Source organism: Xyrauchen texanus, chromosome 8, assembly GCF_025860055.1.
Source record: "Xyrauchen texanus isolate HMW12.3.18 chromosome 8, RBS_HiC_50CHRs, whole genome shotgun sequence".
Classification (NCBI taxonomy): domain Eukaryota; kingdom Metazoa; phylum Chordata; class Actinopteri; order Cypriniformes; family Catostomidae; genus Xyrauchen; species Xyrauchen texanus.
The window spans coordinates 50,364,339-50,380,873 of NC_068283.1; the positions used below are offsets into that span (position 1 = coordinate 50,364,339).

Below are 16,535 nucleotides of genomic sequence, written 5' to 3' on the forward strand. Positions count from 1 at the left end.
AGGATTTAAACAGGAGATATACTTGTCACAGTACTGCTAATAACAGTTTAACCTTCAATAACGGTACCATGTTTTCACGCGGTTGCTTAACATTTAGTGATTTATGTAAACAGACCGTAAACAATTCATAGATACTCATGTTTTCTCACTGAAGATGTTTTAAAGCTTGTAATGGCAAGCGCCCCACCGAGAGTTAACCACCTTACAGCAATCATGAGGAGGTTACCCCATGTGACTCTACCCTCCCTAGCAACCGGGCCAATTTGGTTGCCTAGGGGACCTGACTGGAGACACTCGGCATGCCCTGGGATTCGAACAAGCAAACTCCAGGGGTGATAGCCAATGTCTTTTACCACTGAGCTACCTGGGTCCCCCATTTATCTTTTATAACGCATCTCTGCTGTGTGTTATGCTCTCGTGGTGTTTACAGTTTCCCTGTATGCCACAATGAGAACTATTTTATTTTGATAATTGATTAATCTTCATTTATGTCTTTGATTAATCGGATAAAAAAACAAACGATATTTCCTGTATTTTATTGAAAATGCGATAAAAAAAAAATTGGGTTTTGAATCAGATATTTTGATTCGATATCAATTCATATGGGTATATTTCAGTTATAATGTACCTTTTGCTTTCATGCGAAATAAATTATTTTCCAGTTAATGCTCCTAATAATACAGGGGACCCTCTAAATAGGGACTTTTTGAAAATATTAACTTGACTAATTATATTTGATTGAGTTTTTTTAAATGTTTGTCAGATTTTGGCTTTTTTCATTTTTTCTCCCAATTTTTGGAATGTCCAATTCCCAGTGTACACACCAAGTCCTCGTGATGGTGCAGTGATTTTCCTCAGTCCGGGTGCCTCTCATGTGGAGGCTTCAAGCTATTCTCCGCGGCAACCACGCACAACTCGCCACACGCCCCACCAAGAGCGAACCACCTTACTGTGATCATGAGGAAGTGATTACCATGTGACTCTACCCTCCCTAGCAACCGGGCCAATTTGTTTGCCAAGGAGACCTGACTGGAGTCACTCACCACACCCTGGATTCAAACTCACGACTCCAGGTGTGAAGGTCAGCATCAATACTTGCTGAGACACCTGGGTCCCCCTAGATTTTGGCTTTTTTAAAATGAACAAATCCATGTATTCAATCAATAAATATCATATTATATTTCATATATAATTTTTTTGTTACGTTTATTGTTCAATTGCTTCATTTTTTACTATTTACAAGAATATACATTGATTCGTTTAACAAGCGCTAAAACCTGACCTGTCTCTTTAAGAAAACCAGCAGTTCTGCATGGAACATCTGTAAATGAGCGCATGTTAACGAGTGCTGTGTGATTAGAATTAAATGTTTATTTTTTGTTGTTTTTGATCAACGGCTGACTATAAAGAACAGAAAGGATATGAACAGAGACATTATTCAATGACAAATGGATTATCTTTAGACACACATCACACTGAACGACTTTTACTCACAGTGAAAAGATCTCGCTTTGAGTTCTTCACCAATATACTACACAATCACTTTTATGTGAAATCTACACATTTACAGGACCAGCTAGTTGGTTGCCAATGCGAGTGATTTCCTTTCATTGTATTGGAGGCTTGCGCATTGAATGGATCTTGGGATTTAAGAATGGATATCGAGATCATTCAAACGAAGATCGTGATGCATCGTAAAATCAATAATTTTACCCACCCTTAATCACAATAAAACAACAGTTTTTCTCACAAGAAAATGTGAGCAGTGCTTCTGAGTGGTTGACAGCATGCTGCTTTGCAGTTGCTATGGTATTCTCACGGGTTTTTAGCATTTCTGTGTGTTTGCTAGGGCGACCTGTGTGGGTTCCAGGGCACTTATTTGGAGCGCTCCTCATACTGTTAAATGTTAAGTTAAGCATGGTTGCTTAAGCAGAGAGTGTGAGTGCTAGAATGGCCTACCTGATGTCCTGAATAGAGCCCGACCGATAAAGGATTTTGAAGGCCATTACCGATACAAATATTTGTTGGGTTTAAAATCCGATAAACCGATATATCGGCCGATATTTTTTTATTTTTATTTTTTTCAGAAACGCGCAACAAAACATTAACAGATTTCCCTAACATTAGTTATTTGTAGTTATTTATGAGTTTTAACTAAAAAAATATGATAATGCATTTTAAAAAGAAACTTGTTTCTTTTATTGTCACAACAGAACAGAGGAACATCGAAATATATTAAAGTTCTGATAAATAAAATGTATAAAAATACAAACTTAAGATATGAAACGTAAAGTCCTTTGAACAAAAACACAAAAACAACAACAACCAAATCAAAGTTACCAGTATTAAAAGACTTGGTATAGCTTCATAAATATAACTTTAAACTATACTACTTATAAATTGCTAACAGTATATATGAGGTAGTGTACTGAATCAGTCAATCCTCAATAGCTCCAGTCCAGCAGAGGCAGGTTGTAGTACAAGAAGCAAAGTTTCTCTGCATTATCTCCTTTCAAAGAGCTTCGCCTATCCTCATAAATATTCCCTATGGTGCTGAACACTCTTTCGCTCACCACAGAGGAGGGTGGACAGGAGAGGTACTGCCTTGCCAAAACTGACAGTCTGGTGAAACGGTTGGTGTTGTGTTTCATTACAAAAAATAATGATGACATTATTACTAGATATATCATCATAATTTATATTATCATTAAACAAGATAAAGGTCATTCCTAAATGTTTGTGTGCGTGTGTATTGTAATAATTAGTCCCACTCCCTACATTGCCTTATAAGCTACCTTATAATTACAATGTCAGCTTGCTTATCCCTTTACCTGCACTTTTTAAATTCTTTCCATCAAGCTACATCAAACCATTTTCAATCATCAGTTGCTGCCTGCCTTCTAAAACCTATTATTTAGCTGATTCTAAATCCATTATGTGACTCGTTAATGCTGCCGCTGAACGACAGTCTGCAACGCACACTTGGCGTCGTTGGATTCACACACATCATGTAAAAGAAAAGCTAACTTTGTCTTTTATGCACAAGATACGTTTGATACTTTTTCTCTGTCTAAATGTTCACTCCTCGCAAGTCTAACTTACATTTTACAATGCAGGGACTGTAACTAGAGATATGCTAGTTATAAATACAGTAATAATCATTACTTTATTTAGGCAGAAAAAGTTTGTTGTGGTTTCCAAGCTCATTACTGTTAACGTTAGCGGTCTTCCACTGATGATAGTGGCATTAGCTAGCTTTGTGGTTAGCTAGTCTATGATGAGCCATAATTTAGCAATGGATAACATCATACTGCAAATTGTAAAACATACATTTTCAATATAACAGGCCAAGGAGAGATGATACGTCTCATTGCTGTAACTGTCACGCGCTATTAAAGAAATACTTCAGTCACATCGTCAAAAGTTAAAAGGACAGTCAGTCAACTACACTGTAACAACGTAATGTAATTATTACTAGCTAATTCCGCTTCACTCTCGGCTTATTTAACAGCAGCAAAACTGGACATGATAGTCACAAATTTTGTCATGCTTATTTGAGTTAAGAGAACTGATGGGGATGTTCTTTTAATTGTTATTCAAGCAATGCATGTGACCAACTCACCATGGCATGAACACACTTCACCGATGATCTCACTCGCGGATAACTGATTCTCTCTGCCCGACTCTGGCTGGATCAGCAGATTGCAGGATGTGTGGCGCGTTATACACGAGTGTTGCCAACAGGGATGGTGTAGAGTGCCCTCTAGTGGACAAACTATACAACTCCAACACTCATGACATGGTTGAAGGGTGTTTCGTCCGTTTTTTTTTTTTTTTTAAATATTCATTTATCGGCCATTATAAACGCCGATACCGATAGTTTGGAAAATGCCTAATATCGGCCGATAATATCGGCCTGCCGATAAATCGGTCGAGCTCTAGTCCTGAACTATCTCCAATTGAGAATGTGTGGCACATTATGAAGACCAAAATATGGCAACACTCTCCTAAAACAAAAATGAATAGTCGGTGGACGATTTGTTGGACCCGGTGTGAATAGCACCATAGGAATAAATCTTTCCTGTTCAAAATCTTGTTCACAACAAACATTAGCGATACAGTGATGTAAACGGATATTGACAATATCTGATCAAATATTCAGATGCCAATTGTGACACTGTTTGACAGAAGATGATCGACAATATAGGGAAATTACAAAACCAAATACATTAACTAGTAGCACAGGGTATGAAATTAGCACCCGCTAAATGCGGGAAGCCTATATCATGCATATACTATGTAATTTTGCTCATCTACCTGGCACTGTAGCAGGCTAACTGTAAGAGTTACATTTATGCATTTGGCAGACGCTTTTATCCAAAGTGACTTACAGTGCCCTTATTACAGGGACAATCCCCCCAGAGCAACCTGGAGTTAAGTGTCTTGCTCAAGGGCACAATGGTGGTGACTGTGGGGATCAAACCAGCAACCTTCTGATTACCAATGTATTATACAGAGCACTTATTACAGGGACAATCCCCCCGGAGCAACCTGGAGTTAAGTGCCTTACTCAAGGACACAATGGTGGTGACTGTGGGGATCAAACCAGCAACCTTCTGAGTACCAATGTATTATACAGAGCACTTATTACAGGGACAATCCCCCCGGAGCAACCTGGAGTTAAGTGTCTTACTCAAGGACACAATGGTGGTGGCTGTGGGGATCGAACCAGTGACCTTCTGATTACCAGTTATGTGCTTTAGCCCACTACGCCACCACCACTCCAGATGTCTCGGAATGACACAAGAAATTCTGTAAGACACAAAGTCTTGAAGAAACACACTTTATTATATTTTGAAGGTGACGCACGTGTCTGGCGGGGCTGTTGTTCTGAGGTGTGAAGCGCAAGCGTGTCTCATGGAAAGCGCATGTAAAGAGCATTCTTTGCTGTTTCAGTTGTCTGAAAACTGTTTGCAACAGTGTCATCTATGAAAATCCTGCAAATGACCAAGACATCAGGAGGAAAAGTTCGAGCTTAACATTCATTGTGAATGCAGATCTGCAAGTTCACTTTATAGCCTACAAATGTGTATACAATCTAAGCAAGTTAGGTATTCATTTTTTAAGTGTTTCAGTCTCTAGTTTGTTTGATCTTGTTTTGTTGTTGTGAATGAGGTCAAATGTCCTGCTTTTGTTTATTAATGTGCTTTTCTCAATTTTTCACCAGTTGGAGAGATTTGAATCACATAGGATCTTTTAGCTCAGATACCTTAATTTAAGGATGTGAATGCTGTCTGTAAAGATATTGAAACGTAAATTGCTGATATGACTCTAAATTAGCCAGTGACCTTTCTAGCCTGTGTTACTAAAATAAACTTAATTTTACTAGCTGCCACACTGTACTTAAAGGGTTAGTTCACCCAAAATGAAAATGATCCCATAATTTACACATCATCCATCAAAAAAGTAATGCATACGGCTCCAGGGTGTTAATAAAGGCCTTCTGAAGCAAAGTGATGTGTTTTTGTAAGAAAAATATGCACTACTGATACTACTGAACTTACCCTTTGAGTGTTTTCTAAAGCACTAGTTGATCTGTTTGTTTGTACTTGTAAATTGTAATAATTGACAGTAGGCCGAGTGTACTTGGGTTGTTATTTGGTTGTGAACTATGAACATTGCACTAAAGCAATGTTAAACCAGTAAGAACTGAATCATTAATACACTGTGTTTTCCTGTATTTTCAGACCATCTCAAGCTTCCGGTTTCCAGAGGAAGATACCCTCATATTGAGTGAATTGGATTAAACTAGCAACTGGATGGCACGTCACTGACCACCATCTCCACTGAAAAACACCTTTCAGTAATGGACAATGATTGGATGAGCAAAGAAACAAATTAGAAGATAATGCTCCTGCTGAAGTGAATAACTAATATGGGAAAAGGCAAATATTTGGGTAAAGCTGGAAAATATTTGGCAGCAAAGATTTCAATGAAACATGACTCTAGAGAGCCCAGAAAATCCTCATGACCCAGGAAATATGAAAAAAACTTTTGATATTAAAGTCTTAATCATTCTCATACTATTTACAGTGTCAGTGAATACATGTGCCAACCGGAGGAATCATTTTTGTTTGTTTGTTGCTAACCTGTCAATGAACTATTATAATTCCACTGCATGGCTGCTATACACATGCATTTGCACAGTTACCAAATGGCAAAGAGCAGTATCACACTACAGTATCAAGATATTGACATTGTCTTAATGAGACGTAATTGAGTTGGAATTTTGGTGGAATATTGTTACTTCTTGGCTGGTAGACATTTTGTGACAACACTAAACCTGTCTTAATTTTCCAAAAATCATCAGATCCAGAGCTAAACAACATTGTGGCAAACAGCTTTTTGTAAAGCTCAGTTTGGATCAGTGGGCATTTGCTGGTGTCTCCTGCGAAACTGCTACAGATTACAGTTTCACTTTATGTAATTTCTCTGTAACCACAAAGCTAAAACGAAACATTCCAATTTGCCATTTGTATTTTCTTCAAAAACAATTGCCATCCAAGACTCTAAAAACAAAAAATGCAGAATTTTCCCAATAGTCCAGTCCCTATTCATCCAGGGTTTAGCCGAGGAGGAACTGTGGTCAGTTCCTCATATCAGCCCCACCCTTCAGACCTTCAGATTTCCCCCAGAGCCTCAGAGGACTATGTTGCCATGCAGCAAGCTCAACCTAACCTGCAGAGTCGCAGGCAGCACATTCACCTGCGGAGCCAGCAGCATCTTATACATGCCCCTCCTATACATGGTTATGGCTCCAGAAGAGGGACAGGAGAATTGACACAGGGGAATACTCACAGTGGAGGTGCTGGGAACTCTTACCTTAAGGAAAGTATGGATTTTTATTTTCCAGTGAGTGGGCGGGAAAGAAGCCGAAGAGGGGGAGCTGGATTTGGTGCAGGATATAGGTACACAAACATGGATGGACATGCACCTCACCAGTACCTACAGTCATCTGGAATTATATCTCCCTACCCTATGGATTACAGCTCCAGCAGTGGCTCTGGAGTGGGAGGTAGCAATAGTAGCAGTAGTGCTGGTTCGTTTTCTCCCTCTCAGCAATACAGTATGGCTCACAATACTTCTGCGCAATCAGCCGGTCAAATACATCAACGTCAGCACGGTCAGAAATATCCCTCACATCAAGGAGTACACCAAAGTCAGCATCACCGGGCATACTCTCTGTCTGGAAGCAGAATGCCTCCTCAGTTTGGACATTATCCCCCGATAAATGCCTCCTCAGGCTCTACTGGAACGTATAACTCGCCACCACAAAGATACGATGTGAGCAGCAGCAGCACAGATGCCAAAATGAATAACTCACCCATTCAGTCTAATCCAAATTCGAATTCAAGTTCTAACAGCTGCGAGAACACGGGACAAAGTTACTCATCCTCTACTCATCCACCATATTCACCACAATCTCAGTCCCTTCACAAGCATGTGCCCCACTCCCAGCATGCGTCTCATCACAGCACCAGAGCAGGTTACGATCCTTCCCTCAAAACGCAGCATAATTTACACACCAAACCACCCCATTCCTCTATCCCCTCCAGTCCTGCTCTGCCTCCACATACCCCCCAAGACATTGCCAAATCTCCAATGCATTCCCAAAATCAAGCAGCTCACATCCAACAAAATTTCAGTCCCATATCTAACCCCTCCCCTGCTCCTTCTGCTGTACAGTCTCCGAGCTTCAGTTCGTCCTCCTCTCCTGTCATGGGGAATTTAGAGGGAAACAGTACAGCTACTCATATGCAGCCATCATGCCACCCCTCTGTTCCAAACAATCGCAGCAGTCAAAGCCATGGACGGCTTCTGCAGGCTGTACCTCAGCTGAGCCCAACTCCTAATTCTAACAGGAGTATCAGTAGTTGTGGAAGCAGTGTAGGAGCTAAAACATCTGGTTTTAACCAAAACACTGTCATTGGTCACTCTGTCATGAGTCAGAGCCGAATAGATCTAGGTCCTCGTGGGGGACTAGGGGAAGATAGCTCCCTTTACCATCATGACAAACTCTTACCGGATCCTGGTCTAAATAGCCTCAATGCTCTAACATCACAAGTGGAAAATTTGCCTAATACAGTGCAACACATGCTGCTAACAGACAGCGTGTTGTCCCAGAAGAAGAGCAGAGATACACATCATCTTCAGATCCAGCAGTCTGGCAACCAAAACAAATGTGGAAATTTGATCACAGCCAAGGTAGAGAGTTCTGAGATGGTGGAAACAAAACATGATCCAGAATTAGAACTGAAGAGAATTAGGCATGCAAGTGGAACTAGCAATGAGTCTGAGCCACTCAGCTACCGATCAGCACAAAGTCAGATTAATTCAGAAAGGAATCAGCATGGATTGGATATCCAGGTCAACACTGGAGTCATTTCAACAGCTTCAAAACAATCTGCCAGTGAGCCTTCAACACCAAATGCTCAGACAAAGACACCAGAAACTCTCACTTCCTTGTCCTCCTCACCACCATTGGTTCATCCTTCTGCTGAACCCAGCCTCAAACAACAGTTGTATCCCCCTCCCACACCGCCTCATACTCAATCAGGACGTCCAAACTGTGTGGCTGAAAGAGACCCTGATAATAAATATAATATTGGAATGAAGTGGCAAAAGATCAATATTATAAAAGATGAAGAAAGCGAAGTTGAAAGAGGAGTTACTCCTTGTCGTAGAGAAAATAGATCTGGGAATAGATTTGCCAACACTAATGAAATTCAGTCAGCCCCTCCCACTAAGTATGAAGCTGAGATAGATGGAAACAGGGGCAATGTACAGCAGCTTCAGATTTCACAGCAGCTTGAGAATCCAAGCAAAAATATAAATGTTTCGGAAAAACATAATGCTGGAGGTGTTAGGGTTATTGTCTCTACACGTTCTGAACTAAATACTGAATCAATTAAGCATACAGGAACCAAATCCCCACGTTGTAGTGTTTCTCATAACCCAACCAAACAGAGCTGTCCTGAGGAGCAACTTGATGCAAACATCTTAAGAGAGGCAAGAAGTCATAATGGAAAAGGGGAAATCTGCATAGAAACATATGGTTCAGGATATATTTCCCCTAAACAAGAATTTGTCCAAAGTATACCCTCAAATCATTCTCACTCTTCATATAAATATATAAATCCTGATGTTCCTTACAATGCCTGCATGAGTGCAAAGAACAAAGGAAAATTAGGACCAGGAAGTGGAATAGGCCCAGACAGATACCAAAGTTATCATCAGCTGAGGGCCAGCTATGGATCTATTGCTAGGAAGGAGATTGGTATTTTTGCTTTGGATGGGGGCAAGGCGATTATATCAAGAGGTCAGGATAGCAATTCCCCGTTTCAGCAATCATTTCCCACTCTTTTGCAGGAAGTCCTTCAAGGTCATCACTTAGATCGATGCTATGGACGTCCTGATCAGACATCTAGTGTTCACCATTCTCAAGGTACATCCCAGCACCGTTATCAAACGAGACTACCCTACAATATAATTGAAAATTTGAGTTCAATAGGCCCTCAACCAGTTATAGGTGGACCCAATGTCCATTTCAATCGAATAGCCTCTGGAAAACCACCAAATTCAAATCAAAATCAGGGACCTGATAATGAGATGATTCTAGACCCTCCTCATCCCTCTTGGGATTCTGAAGCACAAAGGCCCAACCTTATTCATGGTGTCTCCTTAGAAAAAGGCAAAAGCAGCATGTCTCCCAGCCAGTCCACCCACATGCAACAGCCTTCAAATCTCACAACAGGAGCCCCTCCAAAGCACATCAACTTGGCTGACTATTCTTTGCAACACCAAAAAACACTGAGATACAATACCTCTCCCTCTGCTGTGGAACAACTGCTTCTACAAGAAACTGAACCATTATCATGTAGTGTTGGTCCTTTGAGTCAGTCTCAATCTCAGACATCATCATCCTCAGGAAGACGTTCAGTCATCTGTGATGCATCCCCTTCTCGACGAACCACTGCAGAGAGAGAAAGAGGACACTCTGGACCTTCAGTCATTCAACAACCATTTTCATCTGGATCAACTGATCAAAAACGGTGCAAGGCAGAAATAGAAGGAAAGAAAGATCAGAGTAAGGATGACTCATCAAAGATTGATCCTGTTTGTCAGAATTCAGATGACTACTGCAGCACGCCACCCTGTATGGAGGCAAAAAAGTCCCTGCATCCCTTTGTAGATGTTGATTTTAACTTAGAAAGAACCAGCAGTGCCAAAGGCAACAATGAACCCACCAGCAACCTGCCATACCTTTCTCAAATGTCTTCTAATCCCTTCTCTTCACCACCAAGAGAGCAGTCATATTCCCAGGCCGTTGATGGTTTTCGAGCATATGGGTTTAGTGACACCATGGATGGGCCAAAAATGATGTCCCACACCAGAACTCACAATCCATTCCCCACTGCATCAGCATATTCTAAAAGCACCCCCTCAGCTAACAAGTTACAAGTATTTCCACCAAGTTTACCTCCTCAGGACAGACCAAACTGGACTCCTGGCAGACAAAGACAGAAAGATATGGACAGACAATTTCCCCAGAGACTGGCTGGTCAGAAGTGTAAATCACAATCTCCTAGTGATATTCTGCCTAGTCAGTATCACGCATCTCAACCGCACTCTCATCCCGGTTCACACTTTCACATGAAAATGTGGGATGCTTATCCTGAAAGAGAGGAAGCTGTACAACCACACCCTGCAGTCCCTCATGAGCATGTTGGTTCTCAACCAGTCCCAAATACAGCTCCTAAACATGGAGAAGGGAACATCTCAGATAGAAGTGCAGAACATCCTGTCAAATCTTTTCATACAGTGGCTCCAGCTGATGTTATCAGTAAGGCTGCCCAAGGGATTCAGCAGGGACAGAGCCAAGCCAAATCTGGATTACCATCTGAAACCAACCCTTTAATAATGAGAAGGAGAGTTAGATCATTTATTTCTCCTATTCCAGCGAAAAGGCAGCATCAGGATGTTCAAAGTCAAAGACCAGGATCAGCGTATCACTCCCCACTGTCCCAATCTGATTCTAGACTTGCAAGCAACAGTTGCTCTGGCAGTACTGATACTCAGCCAAAATTGGCATCCCCTAATTTACATCACCCCATATCCAGTGCTAATTCACCTCCACGGTGCAAAACAAATATTCTCCCACCAAGAAAAGGCCGTGGTCTAAAACTTGAGGCAATTGTGCAGAAAATTACTCCTAGTGTGAAAAAAGCCAACTTCAATAATAGTCATGTGGATTCGGATTACTCAGAAGTTTCTCATTACTCCTCTGACATAGCAGACCCTGAGAGTGGAACATTTTCAAATGTTCCTCAGGGAGAGGAGGGCTGTTTATTGTACCTTGATGAGTCTCGTCCTTTAAACGATCTTATGCCATACAGAGCCGTTGAAGATGCTTATCCATGTGACTCTCAATCTCTAAAACCAGCTGCAACTTCTATCAGTAGTGCACTCAGAGGTTTGCCAAAAGATTTTGACTTTGGATTAGGTTCTGCTGGCTCTACAGGATCTTTGGTGGGTGAAAATGATAAGGATGATTTTACCTTGTTAGGCCCCCTTCCACCCCCGCCTCCTTTACCTTGTCCTGTACAGGGATCCCCTCCTCCATCTTCATCTGCATTGTCAGACATACAGCAGTTCACAAACACATACCAACAGCTGGAAACCAGACGAAGTGAGCAGTCGGCTGCTAACCTACTGAGGCAGAAATTGCAAGAGACTGGCATGGGCTTTGATGATTACACAAGTGGGGATTACTATGATGCCAACACTGGCCATTGTCAGAGCCCTGGGCAACACCTCCTTTCTCAAGCTCCTCAGCACCAGATGACCAGGTTGGCAGGTTTAGAGACTAAACCATCAGAAGGCACTGTTCCCAAGGGTTATTTCCCATCGGGTAAGAAAAAAGGGCGCCCAGTTGGCAGTGTGAATAAGCAGAAACGTGCCCAAGCTCAAATTCAGAATTCAGCAGCCAGCATACCTGCAGCCCCTCTCAGCTCACCTATAGCTGACCCTGAGTCTGACCCAACCCCAAACACCGCAGATGAGGTGCCCCGAACACCAACACCACCTGACCAGAAACCCTGTCCATCTTTGGTCCCTCCTGCTCAAACTCAGTTGATGAAAGTGGATGTCGACAGTGAGGAGACCCAGCCAGAGATTGATGTGAAGCCTGCTAGACATAGACAGAGAAAGGTAAAAGAAGGCAATGGAACCTCTGGCTCAGTTGTCAAGCAGAGAAGGAAAAGGAGGGGAATGGCTTCTAAAGAGGATCTGGACACTCAAACTAGCAGTTGTGTAAACATGGGCCTGTGTGGAATGTTCTCTGATGTTAGGAATACTGTTTTTTCTCCTTACATTCATGTGGAGAAACAGATAGCTGAGATTGGAGCAGTCTGTTCAATAATCAATGCAGAAGATGAAAAATCTAAAGGCGGAGGCAAAGCATGTCATTATGGGGTTGATGCCCCCTTAAATACCTTAATGTCGTCTCAGTTAGTGAGAAGAGATAAGGAAAATGATAGAACAAAGGATGTGTCCGAGAATGTTGAATCTGTCTTACAGTCAGGAAAGACACTTCCTACATCTGGACATGTTCTGCCAGGGCCTGTGATATCAGAGACAGGACACAATGGTCATCTCTTATGCTGCCTTTGCCAAAAATGGGCCAATTACAAAAATCTTGGGGATCTCTATGGTCCCTTTTACTCTGCTGATTATGTAGCCAAGCTCCCTAAGAATCAACCTCAAATCCGACAAACTTTGTCTCACCATGGGGCGGCTACAGCAGGTTTCATTATGACATCCATTTCAACAGAATTAACTCCCCAAGATACAAGACTACATGACCCTCAAAATGTCAAATCGTCTACAGACAGCGATTGCACAGTAAGTCAGGCAACAAACCCAACATCCCCAGCAACCACCATTGGCACTGCCTCCCCCAGTGTGGCTGAGGAAATGCCTTTACAGAATACTAAGACCAGCAGCTCTACCTCAAAGGAGACAGCTCACTCTTGGGATCCAGCAGTAGAACTGTTAAGTGGAATGGGAGCATCAGAAGTGCGAGAACTGGATTGTGAAGTCGTACTGAAACAGCTGCAGTTAGAGGACTCGCAGCAAAGGCCCCAGCACAGAAAACTGACATCCCATCCTCGCTTCAAAAGGAGACATAAATCCAGTGAAGATTTACCTCGAACTATCCCTATCAACAGCAAAGCCTCTCTGCCCTTCCAGCCTCCCCCACCCAGCCTGGATTCCCTGGGGCCCATGGCACAACTAGCTCAGCTCCCACTAGTGCCCCTGGACCCAGAGGAGCTGTGGGTACATGAGGGCTGCATCGTGTGGACCAGTGGGGTGTACCTTGTCAATGGGAGACTGCATGGACTTCAGGAGGCACTAGATGGTGCTAGAGATACAGTAAGTGGAAAAATCATCAGCTTGTATTACAAAACAAGTTTTATTATGTGACAAGATCAAATTTGTGTTGGTGTTATGTTTGGGATATTTACTGCTTTCCTTTTTGACTGTGTCATTGCATTCTTAGAGCTGCTCTCATTGTGAGATGGTGGGCTCAACACTTGGCTGCTACAGTAAAGGCTGCACACTGAGGTACCATTACCTCTGTGCCATAGAGGCAGGTGAGAGATGAAATCACCACGGTCTGCACTTGTTTTATAAATACAAATGTATGTATTTGTGACTAGAACAGACACTTGGAAGCGCTAAATCTATTCATTTTTTTCTGTTATCCTTAAAGATTGCTCTTTAAATGAAGACAACTTTTCTCTGAGGTGTCCAAAGCACAAGGTAAGCGATCAAAACTGCACATTTAACTATGGGAACGTTATGAAGAACCCAAGATAGATGCTAGGAAGACATGTTTGTTTTTATTTTTTCATGAAGAGAGAGGCAGTACCACTTGAATATCTTGATAAAGTTGATTTCAGGGTTCTGATCCCAGTTGGTGGTAGTCTGTACAGAAAATGAACAAAACCATGGAAGTTGCCTTAAAGAAACTTGAACTGTATTTTGGTGATGAATGTGTATATATAGACATTGTTTAAGAAGCTTCACACTGAGTCTTGTCATGTATTAGTTCACTATTTACCATGATAGCTTCATATATTTTCTCTGTGAGCTTTCAATGCTCTTTTTGCTATTGGTTTAATGTCAGTACTGTGTGTGCTCATGTTTGTGTGCTCTCTGTTTCCACAGAGCAATAGAGTTGCCAAGCCTGGAACTACATATCTGGAGCAGTCAGAGAGAGGGTGAACACACACAAAACAAATCACACACAGATCAGACGTGAGTAGACTAATAGCTGATTTGTGACTGATGAAATTTGTTGTTGCTGTATGATGTTTCTGGTGGGGTCTGTTTTGCTGTACCTGTAACTGAACCTATGCTGTACTTGTCTCAGGTTCTCCATCAGAGAGACTACGCCTGACTGTGTGACTTTCAGCTGAACCGGAACACCATCGTCATGCTTACGGATGGAGTTACCATGGTTACAGATGGATACATTTTGGAATGTAAAGCTAAAAGACTTCTTCTAAACAACACTAATAACTGTGAGAAAACTGGTATCACAGAAAACATGTTTTTCATTTATCTTCTGTTCTGTGGTGGGATCAATCAACAGCAACACAAAACAAGCCATCAAAGCTGTAGATGGACAGAACGGACCTTCCTCCAAGACGAAGAAATGCTAACTGCCTTTGGAAACATGAATTCAGTTTGCAGAAATGTTGCAGTCTTTGACTTTGAGTCCATTGTTGTTATTTTGTCTTTGTTAGTTTATTCTTTTAAAAACAGTGTTCTGGAGCGCTTTGGGAACAAAAGACCTGAATGAGAAGAGGGGACCATGTGGAAAGAAAAGGGGACAGGCTGTGTATTTACACCTTTTATATTTAGTATTTTATAACTCATATTATCATTATTTTAAACATTGCTATTGTTTTAATCAGTATTTTACCCTCAGATTTAGAGAGAATTCTGAATCTTTATATCATTATGAGACCGACTAAAGGACGGGGACCAGAATGTTATTCCATTATGACATCATTGAACATTCTCAGTGACATCACGTGGAATGTTGAGGTCCAGTTGCCACAGAGACATTGTTGTCATGGAGACCGCACATATATTGCCTTTGACGTGTGCTTGTGTGTGTGTGAGAGAGAGAGAAAGTTTAGCTGTGTGTTTGCTTGTGTCTGTTTTTTCTCCTTTGATAAGTGTTCTTACTTTTCTCCTCTAAGGATTTTGTGCTACAGATGAGATACAGGAGAAGCAAATGGACCTGACATTATTTTTCAAAGGAAGAAAAACTTGCAGATGAACTCTGTAGGATGGAAGGTATTAGGAGCTGCACTCCGTCTTAACTGGACTCCTGAGTTTTGGGATTTACCGGATGCTGAATACTTGAAATGCTTTTGAAGGGGAGGGGGGGAGGGGTCCATCTGTCAATTCATTTTGATAGGTGAGGGAGATAAACATTCCTCCATTTCAAGGAAAAAAGTAGGCATGAGTGCAAAACTCCATCTTCAGAACAATCACTGTCATTTTTTTATTCTTTTAAAAATAAAACCACAAAGATGACCATATGAAAACATGTTGATCTAGAAACTGTCAAAATGCTTCTGACTCATGAATACAGTTATACAATGAAAAGGATTTGTACTGCATTATGTATTATAAATATTGTGCATAGCATGCACATTTTCTTTATAGAGTACTTGGATAATTTATTAAATTTGCCAAAATGGTAGTATACGACAGCACATTGGGTTAGATACTGTATCCCATAATGCAATACGGTGGACCTTGCGCGTGATTTATTTATTGAAATCTGGAGATTAGGTGTTTACACAAGATTAGATTGCAAAATTGCAATACAACTATTTTTATTTCTGAGTGTGGTTCACTTGCGTGTAGTAAGGTTACATGGCAATAATATGACAAGCATGGATACAGGGGATCAAGGTTTGGCTGGTTAGCGTGGGCTGTTAGCTGTAACAACTCCATTGTGTTGACAAAAAGCCTATTTCTCCATTGATGGCCATTCAAAAGTAGGCGTGTATACTAACCAATTATTTTTTACAAGAAACGTCTAAATTGCATCAATCATGTAGTAGCTGATCATTCTCCTAACTCTCAGTGGCGGAGCTAGGGGGTGGCCAAGGGACCCCACTCGCAATTGCCACTATTGAGCACAAGACTTAATGTTTACTGCCCGAAAATTTCTGTGCCACCACAGACTTATCGCTGGCCCCTGCCCGTCCACCCCTGTGAAACACTCCTGGCTCAGTTTGGTCCAAACTGTGTAATGGACATGAATATTTTTCCCTGTCTGCTGTCTTCGACATCACAGCTCGGGATAGTTGCTCATGAAGGTTTGGTACTGTGCATGTTCTTGTGGTGCTTTTGTGATGTCACTTCCCTGCGGCTCCAGAATAATT

The 16,535-nt window shown here is 41.5% G+C and overlaps 1 protein-coding gene across 1 annotated transcript in view; it reads left to right on the top strand.

The window, feature by feature from the left end:
* Positions 1–15,715, top strand: part of tcf20 (transcription factor 20) — a 19,696-nt gene extending 3,981 nt beyond the window's left edge. The window contains exons 2-6 of the mRNA XM_052131889.1: positions 5,748–13,494; positions 13,622–13,715; positions 13,835–13,884; positions 14,293–14,382; positions 14,498–15,715. Of these exons, the coding sequence (XP_051987849.1) occupies positions 6,583–13,494; positions 13,622–13,715; positions 13,835–13,884; positions 14,293–14,349 (7,113 nt within the window). The 5' untranslated portion in view covers positions 5,748–6,582 and the 3' untranslated portion in view covers positions 14,350–14,382; positions 14,498–15,715. The remainder of the gene's footprint in view (positions 1–5,747; positions 13,495–13,621; positions 13,716–13,834; positions 13,885–14,292; positions 14,383–14,497) is intronic.
* Positions 15,716–16,535: the final 820 nt, after the last annotated feature.